Source organism: Eubalaena glacialis, chromosome 1 (genome assembly GCF_028564815.1).
Source record: "Eubalaena glacialis isolate mEubGla1 chromosome 1, mEubGla1.1.hap2.+ XY, whole genome shotgun sequence".
Lineage (NCBI taxonomy): Eukaryota > Metazoa > Chordata > Mammalia > Artiodactyla > Balaenidae > Eubalaena > Eubalaena glacialis.
Window position 1 is genome coordinate 154,184,763 of NC_083716.1, and position 14,219 is coordinate 154,198,981.

Consider the following 14,219-nt stretch of genomic DNA (forward strand, 5'->3'; position numbering starts at 1 on the left):
GGGTGGGAAGGTAATTTAAAAGGAAGCAGAAGTGCATTTGGGAAAAAGACAGAGGTTTTGCCTTCCAGAAAAATCTCAAGTCGCTGTATATGAATTTGCTCTTTCTTGTGTGTACTTGGACCTTTAAAAAAATGCTATCAGGAGCTAGGATAAGATGTTTCTGACAGTGGCAGTTCATTCACAGAGGCAGGGTGGTGCAGTGCTAGATAGGGAAGATGGGTTCTAGAGTCTGATTGCCTGGGTTCAAACCCATCTTTTATGACCAGCTGTGCAGTCTCAGGCATGTTAACCTCTCCAAGGATCAGAGTCTTTGTCAGTAAAAGGGAAATTATTTGGGGACCTAACTTGTAGACTGGGCATAAGGAGTAAAGGAGGCAATGTAGGTAAAGTGTTTAGCACAAGGATTGCACATAGTAAACACTCGATGAATGTTTCATATTTTTATTTGTATTTATGAATACATGTTCAATAATTTCCCAAGTCGTAAGCAAGATGCATGTATCAGGAGCAGAGTACATGGATGAAATGAATCTGAATGGAGAGAAGAGAAATTGCAGATAAGAACTTTCCTGGTTCTTTAGTTGGTACAGCACACGTGGGCAGAACTGTCCTACAACCTCCCTAAATGTCTCAGCAGCTCAAGAGCACAAAAATGTCTACCAGTTAGGTAACTATATGGATCAGCGTGTGAATAGTTTTGAATGAACATCACAGTTGATGTGGCTTTCTCTTTTCCAAAGGAACAAAACACAGAGCAGCGTCCTGAGAGAGGAGCGTTCTCAAGGACAAGTTCAAGGCCTGTTAGAAATGCCTGGGGGATGCCCACTGACCTGCAGTCTAAGATACAGATATTTGATGGTTACCAGCAATTGATTTTCAGGGAATTCCTTTGATAATAAATAATATGCTTATATTGAAATACATTAATTCTACACTATGAACTGACAACCTAAAAGAATAAAATGTTCAGCTATTATGTCATACAAAGGACAGAACTGGGGAGCAGGAGTGTTGACCTATATCTTGCACTAAATATTCTACTAATCTCCAGAAATTTCACTGGTAAGCATTTAATAATTTCAATTTAAATAGGAACTGACTTGGTCATTTATCTCTTTTTAACTTGTTTGATCGGTTTACCTGATTCAAATCAAGATGTCCTGGAATTAAATTTCCACATGAACAAGATTCAGAAAAAAACATCCAAACTGATACTGAGTGAGTCAAAGCTTTTTCAGGGTAAGATTTTTTCTCTAATATCAAGATTCATGATTCACCTGACAGCTAGAATGATAACTGAAGTTAATAAATGAAAGGTTTGTGGTATGAAAAATATTACCATGTAACTGAGAAACAAAATTGGCTGGTAATTTATTTGAAACTCTGACTTCACTCAAAAGTAGAAATATTTTTATTACTTTTCTAAAAAAAGGGGGTTTAAGAGCACCTACTGCAATGTCTCAATAGAGAAAGTACTCAATAAATGTCAGATTTAAATTTTGGTGGAATATAAGTGGGTGCTTTACAGTGCCTAACAGGAGTTTCAGATTTTTCATTTCACAGTCCTTGTTTGTGACAATTAATCCTATTGAAATCAACATTTATGTAGTGTTTCCTTCCTCTGTCCCAGTCCCGGTTCCCAGGAAAAGCAAGCAATCAATGAGCTATTGGTAAGGAGAATTAAGCATTATATCTTTGGTGTCTGCCTAGGAAATAAATTCAACAGGCCGAGGTAAAAGAGCACAGGATCTCGAGAATAAGTAGCTCATAATTTCCTTCTTAAACTATTCTATATGTTAAACTGTAGACAGATGTAACAAACACACTTTATCAATGACACATTCGTAATCAACACATAATCAAATGACCATTCAACTTCATTTCCCAACCTTAGAATCAATCAACCCAAAGATTGTTCTCACTTATAATTTTCATATTAACACATTCTCAAAGTATTACTAGTGCTTAATATAAACAAATAAAAGGCTTGTGGGGCCCAATTAGGGAAGGAAAATGAACTAAATTTCCACATATATCGTACTGATAGAAAATTCATGAAGAACTTCACTTTGATGGAACCTAATAACTGACAGTAGTAATGTCATGAGATGTTTGGTCAGGAGACCAAAAAGTTAACACACTGGAAACTTGACAAGCTGGGAAGCCAACAGGAGGATAATTAATCACATGTTTAGAGAAACCATTGGATTGTTAGCATCTTGTTGCTAGGCAATGTTTCTAGGCAGCTGATCTTCTCACATCTTAAAGGACCAGAATATTTTATCTTTTTTTAATACAGTATATTTTTCAAATTGATTATGCATATTTGCGTTTGTCAACGTTGGGGTCTCTTAACTATCTATACACCTTGAAGTTTATGGACTAATTTATAAGAAATAAAGATACTGACTGGATGTCAATATGTATGACAGCCCTCACTAAAATAAAAGTTTTACACTCACCATGTAGTAAATGATAGAGTTTGCATATGGTCATATAATAAAACCAATCAGAGAGGGAAAGATGCCTTCAATGATGTGCTTATTGTAGTTGAATAATGAATACAAAATATATTTGAGGTTAAGATATTAAAATAAATTTAGGTATGAAAATATCTTTAATCTAAAATACATAAATAGGACTTGGTACTAAAGAAAACATCTATTGATATCTATCATAAAAGACAAATGTCAGGGGCTTCCCTGGTGGCGCAGCGGTTAAGAATCCACCTGCCAATGCAGGGGACGCAGGTTCGAGCCCTGGTCTGGGAGGATCCCACATGCCACGGAGCAACTAAGCCCGTGCGCCACAACTACTGAGCCTGCGCTTTAGAGCCCACGAGCCACAACTACTGAAGCCCGCGTGCCTAGAGCCCGTGCTCTGCAACAGGAGAAGCCACCGCAATGAGAAGCCCGTGCACCGCAACGAAGAGTAGCCCCCGCTCGCCGCAACCAGAGAAAGCCTGCGCGCAGCAACAGAGACCCAACGCAGCCAAAAATAAAAACAAATAAATTAAAAAAAAAAGACAAATGTAAGAAAATTGTGACGTTTCAAACATTGAATTTTATCATACAAGTGTAAAAACTATTGGGATTTGCTATTCAAATTAGGTTGCTTTTAAAGTATCATTAGTTGAACTTTTGAAATCATAGCAATTAGTATCAGACAATTGAAGAAAAAGAAAACTGGGTTGGTTGGAATAAGAGCGCTGTTATTAATCAACCTTGTTCTTTTTTACAAATACCCTCAACACTTAACGTTGTAGGACTCACCCAACTTTCCCCGACCCTCAGGTGATTGTGGTCACTTGTACTGCCTCCCTCACATGCCCAGTGAGGAATAAGGGAGAGTGATCAGTACAAAGGCTTCCCAAGGATGGTTTTCAGTCACTAAAAGGGGTGCTACGTATTTAGACAGTCAAATTGTGACAGGAGGTATTCACATTCCCTTTTCTTCTTTTTTCTTTTTCTTTTTTGCCTCTTCATTACTTTTCCCCAAAGAGCATTAATGTTAGGTTAATTTTTTCCACTACATTAAAAACATTTTTTCAAGGCTCATTTTATTTTATTTTTTGGCTGTGCTGTGACGTATGTGGGATCCTAGTGCCCTGACCAGGGATCGAACCCATGCCCCCTGCATTGGAAGGGCGGAGTCTTAACCACTGGACCGCCAGGGAAGTCCCTATATTAAAATGTTTGATACTAGACATCTTGGTTAAAATGAGAATTTTCCTATAATTTCCGCCCGTCAGTATTTTGGTCGCGATCCTACATTCTTTCTTTTCCCACTTAGGGCCAGTACAGCATGCCAAATTTCTACTGGAGAAAAGCTGGAGATGGGTTAAGAACAGGGATGAAGCCGAGTTACTCTGTGGTTAAGGGTGGAAGGAGAGGGAGGGAGGGAACACAGGCGCAGCTCCAGCACGCAGTTGCAGATCAGATCTTGGATTGTGGGAACTAATATTGCTTCACCTTATGGCACTTCAGCTTTCTTTTGAAAAATTAACCCATTACTTCTCTCCTTATGGGGAAGAATCAGGCTGCTATCTTGTCAACGCTTCCTAATGAGGAATGCATGAATTGGAAAGAAACTATTTAAATTTAGAAAGTTGTATTTTAGTCTTCCAAATATTAGTAATTTCAGTAGCTCATTTGGCCTATTATCCACTTTATGTCTTTTCTTTCACAGTCCTAACACTTTTAGTTTATTCAAAACATGGCCAATTTATGAAAACCAAACAGAATCACCCCCAAATCATGGCTTCCTTGATGTTTCGATGATGAAACGAATACAGCATTGACTGAATTTTTTATTGTTAAATTTTTCCACATACAGGTTCATCACAGCTTAAGAATTTGAAGATATTTTCAATAGCTGGCTTGTGTCATGTCATTTCATTGCCCTGGCCATTTAAATATATCTTTGACATGATTTGTGAATTTGGTGTAAGACTAACTCAAAAAATATAAGACAAGCACACTGATAAACACATGAATGATCCAATAAACAGGCAACGAAAAAGTCCTACTGAGCTAGGCAAAAGCATTATTTCTTCCTTGTTGAAGGTATCAGCATATGCTACATCTTATGTTGCACAAGTGTACTCATTAAATATTATGAAATGTACAGCAGGCCGGGAAGCTCTAACTAGCTAGTCAAAGTCACTCATACCTGTGTGTTCATATTTATGTCGCAGAAGGGAACTGCTTTTCTGGAATGTCTTGTCACATAAGTCACATGCATACATGCCACTCTCTGTCTTCTTGATCTTCTTTCGAGACAGACAGGAGTCGGAGTCTGTCATGTCATCTAGGCCTGACATGTAGTCTTGTGCTCCATCAAGCAATTCTCCCTGTGATATAATCACATAGTTCAACACAGTTGCTTCTCTTTGTGTTTGTACCAAACAACTTCGCATCGGCTGACATTTGGAGAACCTCACAGGTGCTCGCGACGAATCGATCTAGTTTTTAAAAACTATTACTTTCCACAAACAATATATGAGGTTTCACATTTCAACAAAAATATAAACCTTCTCTGCCCTAGGTGGTAGAGCTTGCTGTTCTTCAGAGATAGAAAATGGTCAACTCTGAAGGTGAGAAAAATATAAACTCCCCCAAATTCCTCAATTTTCTTCCTATCAGGAAATATCTGTGAGTGAGAATTAAACATCAGAATTTGTGTCTTTTCCAGTGTGCTTAACTTTAGGAATGATCCGTAGCTGCGGAAACCCCATTTTAATTGAATTTTATATTTAGGTACAAAATGTTATTATTATGCAATCTATTTAAATGTATGTCTACCAACTAAAGGCCTCAAGCTATATTTTTATATTTAATTTTCTAATTTGAAATAGGGAATATTAATAACACTTTTTTATCAATGTTCTATCTATGTTAAAACAGCCTTCAGCACTGAGCAATAATGAATGTGGATCAGTAAATTATTAAATTTCTTGATATTTATTTTGTCTTGATCCAAAGGAGTGCAAACTTGCATGATAACATACATTTCCATTTGCTAGCCCACAGTTCGGTTTTCTTAGACTACGTTTGCACTAATTAATACTAGAGAAGATTAAATAGGCTTAAATACATTTACAAAGAGGGCAGATGTACTGTAAATTGGAATACCGGAACAGCTGTTACAGAGGTGCACTGCTACTTACGCTCCTATTTTGCAAACAGGGATTATACTCCATGATGTTAGAACATACCTGCTTTTGTATTTGAAAAACCATAAATTATTTACTAGCTTGAAACCTACAAAGGAAATCATGTGGAATGTACAAGATATTTTAAAAATGCTCTTCCAAATAAACTATAAAATGAAGTGCACATCAAATTTATACATGCATTATTGCAAATTGTGAGCGTCTCTAAAAGTATGTGACTGTCATAAATGTTAACTTTTAGCATCTATGTAAATCCTACCAAATATTCATATCAATGTATAATTCTGAAAGCAGATGGATCAATCCAAATAAATCTCAAAAATAAATATTAAGTTCTTTCTCTTTCTTAAGGCAAAAGTGCTTACGTAGCACAGTGTTCCACTGTTTCTCCATTTATCTGTGTAGCTCACTCAGTTTTAGATTCAAGTTCAAACCCACTCTTCTATTTCTGCTGAGAACACAGCACTAGATTTTTTCACTAAGATTTTTTTCCTACATACACATAAATGATATAATTTTCACCTCCTCTCTTTCAAGCAAAAAGATATGTCTCATTACCTGAAATCCTGGTTTTCGCTGGTACTTTCTCCTTTGCTGCATATCAGCAAAAGTAGCTGCTCCAGTTGGGTAAGTATAGGCCATATGTGGTAGAAAGCTCATCTGATCCAGTCCTGGGTATGGTCGTAGCCCGGGGATACTAGTCTGGACTGGTGGCATGAAAGTGGCAGGAGGAAATGCACTTTGTGGAGGAAGAGCTGTGTATAGAGGTTTGGCACTAAATGGGTTCATGCCGAACACTGGGTTAGCGCTTTTGTTGTCCAGATTATTTGAATTTGAAAACTCCTTCTTGATAAACGTCAAGTTCAGAGGCTCATCTGAGTTTTCAGATGACGAAGAAACACTGTTGTGGTCTAAATTTATGCTGCCAACTTTTGTTTTGTTCTTTGTGGCTATAATACTTTTGGGTTCTTTCATCTGTTTTGGTAATGACAAGTCCAAAGGCTCAGCCTGGAGCTCCTCAGAAGAGAAGCTGTTTGGAGTGTAAGAACTACTGTGGGAGTTTTTAGAAGATGTAGAGGAAAGATTTAAGGGAGAAGGAGTATTACTCCTTGAGTGGTCCAATTTTTCAACTGGTTTAATATTGGTAAAATGGGAAGGTTTTGTTAGCCTGAGAGGAGGATCACAATTCGTAACACTGTTGTGGAGTTCTGCTATAGACGGTGACGTTATGGAGTCCATAGGCTTTACGGGAGACCTGGGTAACAAAGAGTCTTTTGTGGGAGGATTACTGTTGGGAACTAACGGCTTGGAGTTCCTTTCCAGTGATGGTGACCTGGAATTTGAGTACTGGTAGACTTTTCGTTGCTCAAACCATTCCTTCACAAATTCCTGAGGAAGGCCCACAGCAATAGAAATTTTCAGCAGTTCATCAGAGTTGGGCTCCATGTTCATAGCATAATATGCTTTAAGTACAGACATGTGGTCCTTGTACGGGTTAATGGGGCTTGTCATTCCTTTCTCAGAAAGTACAGATGACAAGAGGAGGGCTTTATTATCAACAAAAACTCCGGCTTTGTTGGGGACTATGTTTTCATGGGGTTGTAGGACTGCCTTGATCTCTTCATTCATCTTACAAAGGTAACGTTCATGCTGATGCAAAGGAATGGGGCCAGGAAAACTTTCTTTACAGAACTGGCAAGAGAATGGAGTGGATATATTGTGGTTCTCAATCATTTTGTCATCGGTGACCAAATCTATTAAAGTACGTAGCTTCTCTTTCTTTATGTTACTGATCTGTCTCCTTGAGTCAGTAGTCAAGCTCTGGAGGCAAGCTTTGGCTTCATTGACTTTTTCTAACGTGTAGTCGATAATACTTTTAGTGGCACCATTATGACTCACTACTGGAAGACCTACAGGTGGAATATTAGGAGAAGTAACTCCTTGTTCCTCAGGTTGAGAGCATGGATCCTTCATGTGATAACCTTTCAACTTGGAAATTTCTTCAGCCTTGCAGTCCATTTTTTGCCTGGAAACTGTGTTGTCCACAATCTGTAGAACCTTTTGTACCTCGCTTAAATTACTATTCATTGTGTGAAATCCGAGTAAAGGGGCTTCCATCCCTACACCTAAGTGCTGCATCGGACTCTGAGCGGACGGATGAACTCCTAAAGGGCTGGTGGCTCCAAGTGCACCATTCATAAAGGGACTAGTGCCACTAAACCCGTGTGTGGCCATAAGAACTTTATTATAGTCATTGAAGTCTAGTGGTTCTGTTTTAATTTTAAGTAAGCCTGTTGGTTCAGACATACTAAGTGGTTTTCCATTCTCCAATTTGTTTCTTAACTGGGTAATGGCTGAATTAGTAGGAGAAGAAGAAACAGAATTAGGGGAAGAACCCGTCTTGATATTGTTTCTCATCCGGCCATTTACAGAGATTAAGCCAATACATTTCTTGCTGCTGATGTGTGAACTGTAGGAACCAGAATGGGAGAAACGTTTCTTGCAGTTGGGGCACTCGTACGGTTTTTCACCTAAAATGACAATTAAAATTGACGTTACATTTTTTTGATTGGGTAACGATTGCAGTTGTCTACCAAGGCAAGAATCTGTGCAACCATAGGAAAGGAACACAATGGGACACCTCTACGTTCTTGGTGGTTAGATTAGGATTATGTGGCTATCACTGTTTCAGGGCTTTATCTACCCTGGAAGGACATAATTCAAGATGTTAGCAGTGGAAGGTGAGGGCTATCTGTGCCTTTTTCAGCCAAGATCCCAAATCTGGTCTTGCCATCGGCGGCCTCCTATTTAAACAGAGTGTCAGATTAATGTGTGGTCAATAGCACAATAAAGATGTCACAGTATTCAAAGGGAAGTGCAGCCATGGCTTTAATCAACTCTGTGAAGATTCCATTGATTCTACCAATCCAACTAGTCCTTTGAATAGCATCCAATTTGGTAATAAAATGCTTGGCAGAGCTATCAAAATAGTTATAAAGAAGAAATCTCAGTGGTAGGTTGTTGTTCTGTAATATACAGCTCTCAGGAATCAAGGAACACTTATCATACAAAAGCTCTTTTCCAAAATTCTCCCACATTCTTCTTTCAAGGCTGGGTATCAAAAATGAATATCCTTCAGAATTTGCCAGCTGAGTTTCTTCAGGTCAAAACATTTAATCTGTAGAAGAGTTTTTAAAAGGACAAAAAGGAGCCTCTAGATTTCACAATAAATCAAAGCATTTGCAATTTTCAAGAAGTATAAGCACTCCTCTTCTTATTAGCAGTGCTACTGGTGGTACCATAAGTCTCACGATGACAAAGCAGGTGCACACAGCTTATGACATAAATGGGTAGATCCAAAAAACTACATACAGGATTGTGTAAATTTTACACAATCTTTAAAAATGCCCCTAATGAAACAAAATGCAAATGTAAGCACCAGCCCCTCTGCTACTCACCACTGTGAATTCGCAGGTGTTCTTTCAGATGGTGTTTATATTTGAAGGCCTTGCCGCACTCTGTGCATTTGAACTTGCGATTACCTGCTCCTTGGGTCAGCATTTGGTGCTATAAAAGGAGGAAGACTGACATCAGTTTTGTGCAAGAGGAACAAAGGAAATTTGTTACAAATATTTTTAAAAGGCCTCTATTTTCAGACAGGCCAAAAGGTTTGAGTGCATGTTTATTTATTTGCCCAGTCTTTCAGAGTTGCAATAAAAGTGATAATGTTGGCAATAAAATTGGAACAAATTAAAAAAAAGTGCTTTCACATGCGCATCCAACATTGCTTTAGGATTATCTCTGTAGTCTCTTTTCCAGAATGTTTCTTTGAGCCGTTAGAGATGAGAAAGCATCATTGCAAAGATGTTTGTGGTTCTCTGTGTTTACTGCAAATTCTAAATCTGAAGATTCCCTATTGGAATGCAACTGTTTTGTCATGGAAAAAAATTAATATTATCCTCAAAATCCTAAATAGTCTCCCAAAAAAACTCCCCACACAAATAACTCATTTTATCATATTTTCTGTATTGAGGTAAAAGTATATCTTATAATGAAGCAATACCAATTTTAAAGAAGGAAAAAAAGCCCCACACACATAAACTAAAAAATCCTTGACTATAACTTTCATTACATGATAAGCATGTTTAAATACCCCATTCACTGTGCTAGTAGCAAATATAAACTCTGTTTTTCCTGAGATGTTGCATGTAAGATCTGATTCATTATCAAATGTAACAGACAACATCTTGGGTTAGAGCTGCTTGAGCAGTTTTATCACAGGCCAGTAGGAAAGACTTCACCGACTTGTCATTTTCCTTTTTAGTAGTGTGCTAGGGAGTAGGGATGAAAAAGAAAAAAAGTTTGCTGAAAAGACAAGTTAAAAGCAGCAAAGATATAATCAAACACAGCTGACCTTTTTGAACAAGGGAACAAAAGAACTGTGACTTAGAAATCTGAAAAAAAAAGAAAAAAGAAAAGAAAGAAATACAGTCATCCACTCTGGATGCTCAAGGTAGGAGGCCAGCCTTTTTCAAGCAGCAATGACACAAAAGCCTTTTGCAAAAAGACAGCACAGAAACGGTATGACAACTGCTAGGGTGTGCTGAATCTTCCCACATTCCTAGTGAGACAGATGGTGTTACATGGGACACAGGGAGGTTTGTTCAAACAGCAGCAACCTTCAAAGATCAAGCAGAGCCCAGCCCGCCGAGCGCCATTGAGGGACCAGCGCTCATATGTTGCTGAGTTGCATAAACAAACAGCAACAGCTGCTTTGTCTCCCCCCACAGTCCTCAGAGGACTACTATAAACTTTAGTTGTGCCACTGTTAATATGATACAATCATTTTAATTTACTAATTGTAAATGCCATGAGCAAATGAGGGGACTTTTCAACACCAAAGCTACCATTCATAATGCGCCAACACAATCACACTTCTGCATGTGAAATTTAAAGCAGTTATGCTAGATAAATATCTAGGCTCGGTTTTTTTTCCTAGAGTTTTTGTGCATAGAAGCAAGGGGAGAGAAACTGTTACATAAGTGTAACTATGCAAGCATAGTTTTTATAACTGAACTTGGAAAAACATTCAGGTGACAAGTTCAATGAGATATAAATGAAATGATTTACATGAGCTATTTTCTTAAAATAGTAAAATTCCATAATCTAGTATCATCGCCATTGCTGGATCGTGTTTGCTTATTCTCATTTTCCTCATTCAAAGAAAATAAAGCACATAAGAAAGAAACATAAGAGTTTTAGACAATATCCTGTTAGATAATTTTAAAAACAGAGATGGTGTCAAGGTTTACGGGTGATTCCAGATCTGTTGGGCCAGTTATTGGGACTTAAGGCACACCATTTCTGTTACCATATGAACACCTCATAATATCAATCTGCAGTCAATTCTCCCAGGAGGACAGAAAGAGCAGTTTTGCTAAAACATTTAAGGGACACTATGAATCAATCCTATTCAATCATTTTAAGGATTTAAGATGCTATGCTGTTTAAGACAGAGTTTTTATTTTTAACACAAGTAAGCCAAAAGAGGCAGAGCAATTTTAACATTTAGTAACAAATATGCATATCAGGAAGGGATCATTTTTATTGCATATCCAACATTTTAGTATTAATCCAGTTTATTTTATATAGATATGCATATATATTAGAGGCTTTTTTGATTTTCTTTAAAACACTTAATGAAATTTCATAAACTAGGAGCAGCTTGTAAAAATAGTCTAAGTAATTGAAGATGTTATGTGACAAATGAAAAAAATGCACACTTCTTTTACTATGACTTAGAGCTCATATGAAAAAAAAATCTAAGTAAAACTAGGTGAAAAATGGAATTAAAATTGCTGAGATGTTTAATAATGTATAATTAAAATGCTACAATTTCATTCACTTTTTGTGGAACATATAAATGAAACTAAAGTCAAGTTAAAGTGCAAATAAAATTTCTAAATTAGAAATTAACACACTCATTCGATCGTGAACATAAGACTATTAAATCATATTAGAAGAGACCATCAAAAAATCATTTAGACCTCAATTAAAGCTATTACCATTAAAAGATCTGCATCTTCAAAATGCCATGAAAAATTAATAATGATTGCCAATCAAAGCAATATCGTTTCTCTAAGGGGTTATTATAGAAAGAAATCACTTAAAACCAACCCCCCACCTGATCTGTCCCTGGCTTGTGCGTCACCATATGCCGCTCGAGCTGGGTGCGGTAGGCAAACGTGTAGCTACACAGAGGGCAGGAAAAGTTCTCTTCATTCTTCTCGTGGCGGTACTTGATGTGCTCCTTCAGTGATGTCAAGCGCTTGTAGCCCCGGTCGCAGTAGGGGCAGGTCAGCAGTTGGGCAAAAGCATCTGGAGTTCCAGGTGGCAGGTCTGTAGCCGAGAGACGAGAGGGAGAGAAGCAGGCCAAAAGGTCAGTAAATCAATGGCAGCTAATGGGCTGACTGCCCGGGATGGTATGACAGGAATCGCTGCAATCTGCTCCACGAGAGTGCCACAGGCGCACGCGGCCTCCACGCACACCGGTCCCCTTGCACACCCAGCGCAGACTTGTCGAAATCAGCTCACACTGCGCTGGAAAATTAATTAATTACGGGCGCATTTGGGGGGAAATTTAAACCGCTGATAAATGAGGAGATTCTCTTTAGGTGACTGACAGTTCGTAGTAAACCTTTAGTCACATATGACTCAGGGAGTCACGGGGTGAAGGAGCTTTTCAGGTGTCGGTAAAGAAGAACAAAGGTTAGGGTCAGTATCTCTAAACTTTGTTGTTTTCCTCAAAAGTGAAATATTTTGGAAAGAGAGGAATCAATGTAGATATTTTTATCTCTTAGAAATAGGCTCTAATTGTTCTGGTTCTTTATTGGATGTACAGATGACACAAATTTGCTGACAAAAAAAATTTCACAATACCCTAAAATTACAGTTCTAATCTTTGCTCATGAAATTCCATGCCTCTGCAGCTGTTCTTCAAATTTTAAGGTAAACACCCAGGCATGTAGTGCATTTGTAATTGTAACAGCTGCAGAGGTCAGCGTCGTGGCTAAAAATGAATTACAGCCTCACCATTTTCTTCCTGCCCATTGGCCTCGGGCGTGCCAAGGCGAGACAGTTCCTCAGGGGCTTCTGGGTAAATGATGGCTGTGTCACTGCGCTGAAGGTACTCTTCAATGCTGACTGCATGGCCATCGCGTTCCTCCAGTTTTCTTTTGGCAAAGTATTCCTCAAAGTCTGATGTGCAATTTGCATTCTTAACTGAAATGGTGAAAAGGAGAAGAAATGTCTTTTCAGGGCCTTCTTCCTAGGAGCCTCGGTCTGCCTACATCATTGCTAGTAAGACACACAGACTTGCAAAAAGATTACAAATACCTAGTTTATCTGTAGGAAGTGATGCAGATGACCAGTTATTGATTGAATGCTTATTCTCATATTATGCAAAAAAAGAGGACACTTGGCTTTAAGTTAAATAAGCATATTTTAGTTTCCTCTTCTTGGAATACTAGTCTGCATGCTTCACAAAGAATCAAAGACATTTTTTAATGTTTTTCAGGGAAAATTTTAAAAAAACAGAACTATATTCTCAGATCCATAAACATGAGAGATAATATGAACTCAAAGCTACTTTAGTAGTCTATATAAAGCTTCCTTCTCTTTTAAGAAAGGTATAATTAATTTTTTATACTCCACTACACTTAATGTTCCTAACCACGTATACATCCTGTTGCTAAATATAAGCTTTTAACCCTCCAGTCTCTGAACATCACAGACCACCAGGACTACCCAGTCCGAGAGAGATGCGAAAGGACGGATATTCCTAGGGAGATAATAATGGGACTTTGTTAAAAAATCAGGGAATGTGGGAGTTTATCTTTCCTTAAAATTTCAATGTTTAGCTCAGTATTTTAAAGCTGCTGAAAATAAAATTAAGCTCACGCTGATAGAAATAAAATAAAAAGTAACAGACGGAGTTAAGAAACTGGCTATGCTGCAGTGTGATTTCGATATGATTTTTAACTTTTGTAGTGATGACTCTATTCCCATGACATGAATGATAGTTGTAAATCAACTTTAGCAACTCTTGTCCCAAGACTGTATATTAGAAACCACTAGCTATGTTTCTGAAATAAGTTGTGGCTTTAAACATCCTAAGTAGAAACTTACGCATAAGACAGTGTTGGGAAAGTGGCTGCCACATTATTGTCTACCAGAAGTAAGTGAAGAAAAGTCTTTTGCTAGTACAATTAATGGTGGGGCCCGACTTCCATAGTTTTTGAGAACAGTTAACCTTGATTCCACTATATTCTTCATCTCACCTTCTCTGTCATAAAAGATATTATAGTACTTGCCATCCTAATTCTCCCTGGCAATTTGTGGCAGGGTGTTGTTCAAGCAAGCCAGTCAATTTTTATTTTTGGCTTTCACTGTTATGAACTCTTATGAGAAGAATAGAAAGTGGAACCTTCTGTTAATCAACAAGTATTTACTGAATGCCTGGTATGAGATAGGCATCATGTCTTGT

At 37.9% G+C, this 14,219-nt stretch overlaps 1 protein-coding gene across 5 annotated transcripts in view; it reads right to left on the reverse strand.

The window, feature by feature from the left end:
* Positions 1-14,219, reverse strand: part of ZEB2 (zinc finger E-box binding homeobox 2) — a 127,954-nt gene that overhangs the window by 3,092 nt on the left and 110,643 nt on the right. For all 5 annotated transcript variants that reach the window (XM_061183664.1, XM_061183645.1, XM_061183650.1 and 2 more), the window contains 5 exons: positions 12,767-12,955; positions 11,859-12,073; positions 9,133-9,241; positions 6,233-8,205; positions 4,672-4,852 (listed from right to left, as the gene is read on the reverse strand). In XM_061183664.1, the coding sequence (XP_061039647.1) occupies positions 4,672-4,852; positions 6,233-8,205; positions 9,133-9,241; positions 11,859-12,073; positions 12,767-12,955 (2,667 nt within the window). The remainder of the gene's footprint in view (positions 1-4,671; positions 4,853-6,232; positions 8,206-9,132; positions 9,242-11,858; positions 12,074-12,766; positions 12,956-14,219) is intronic.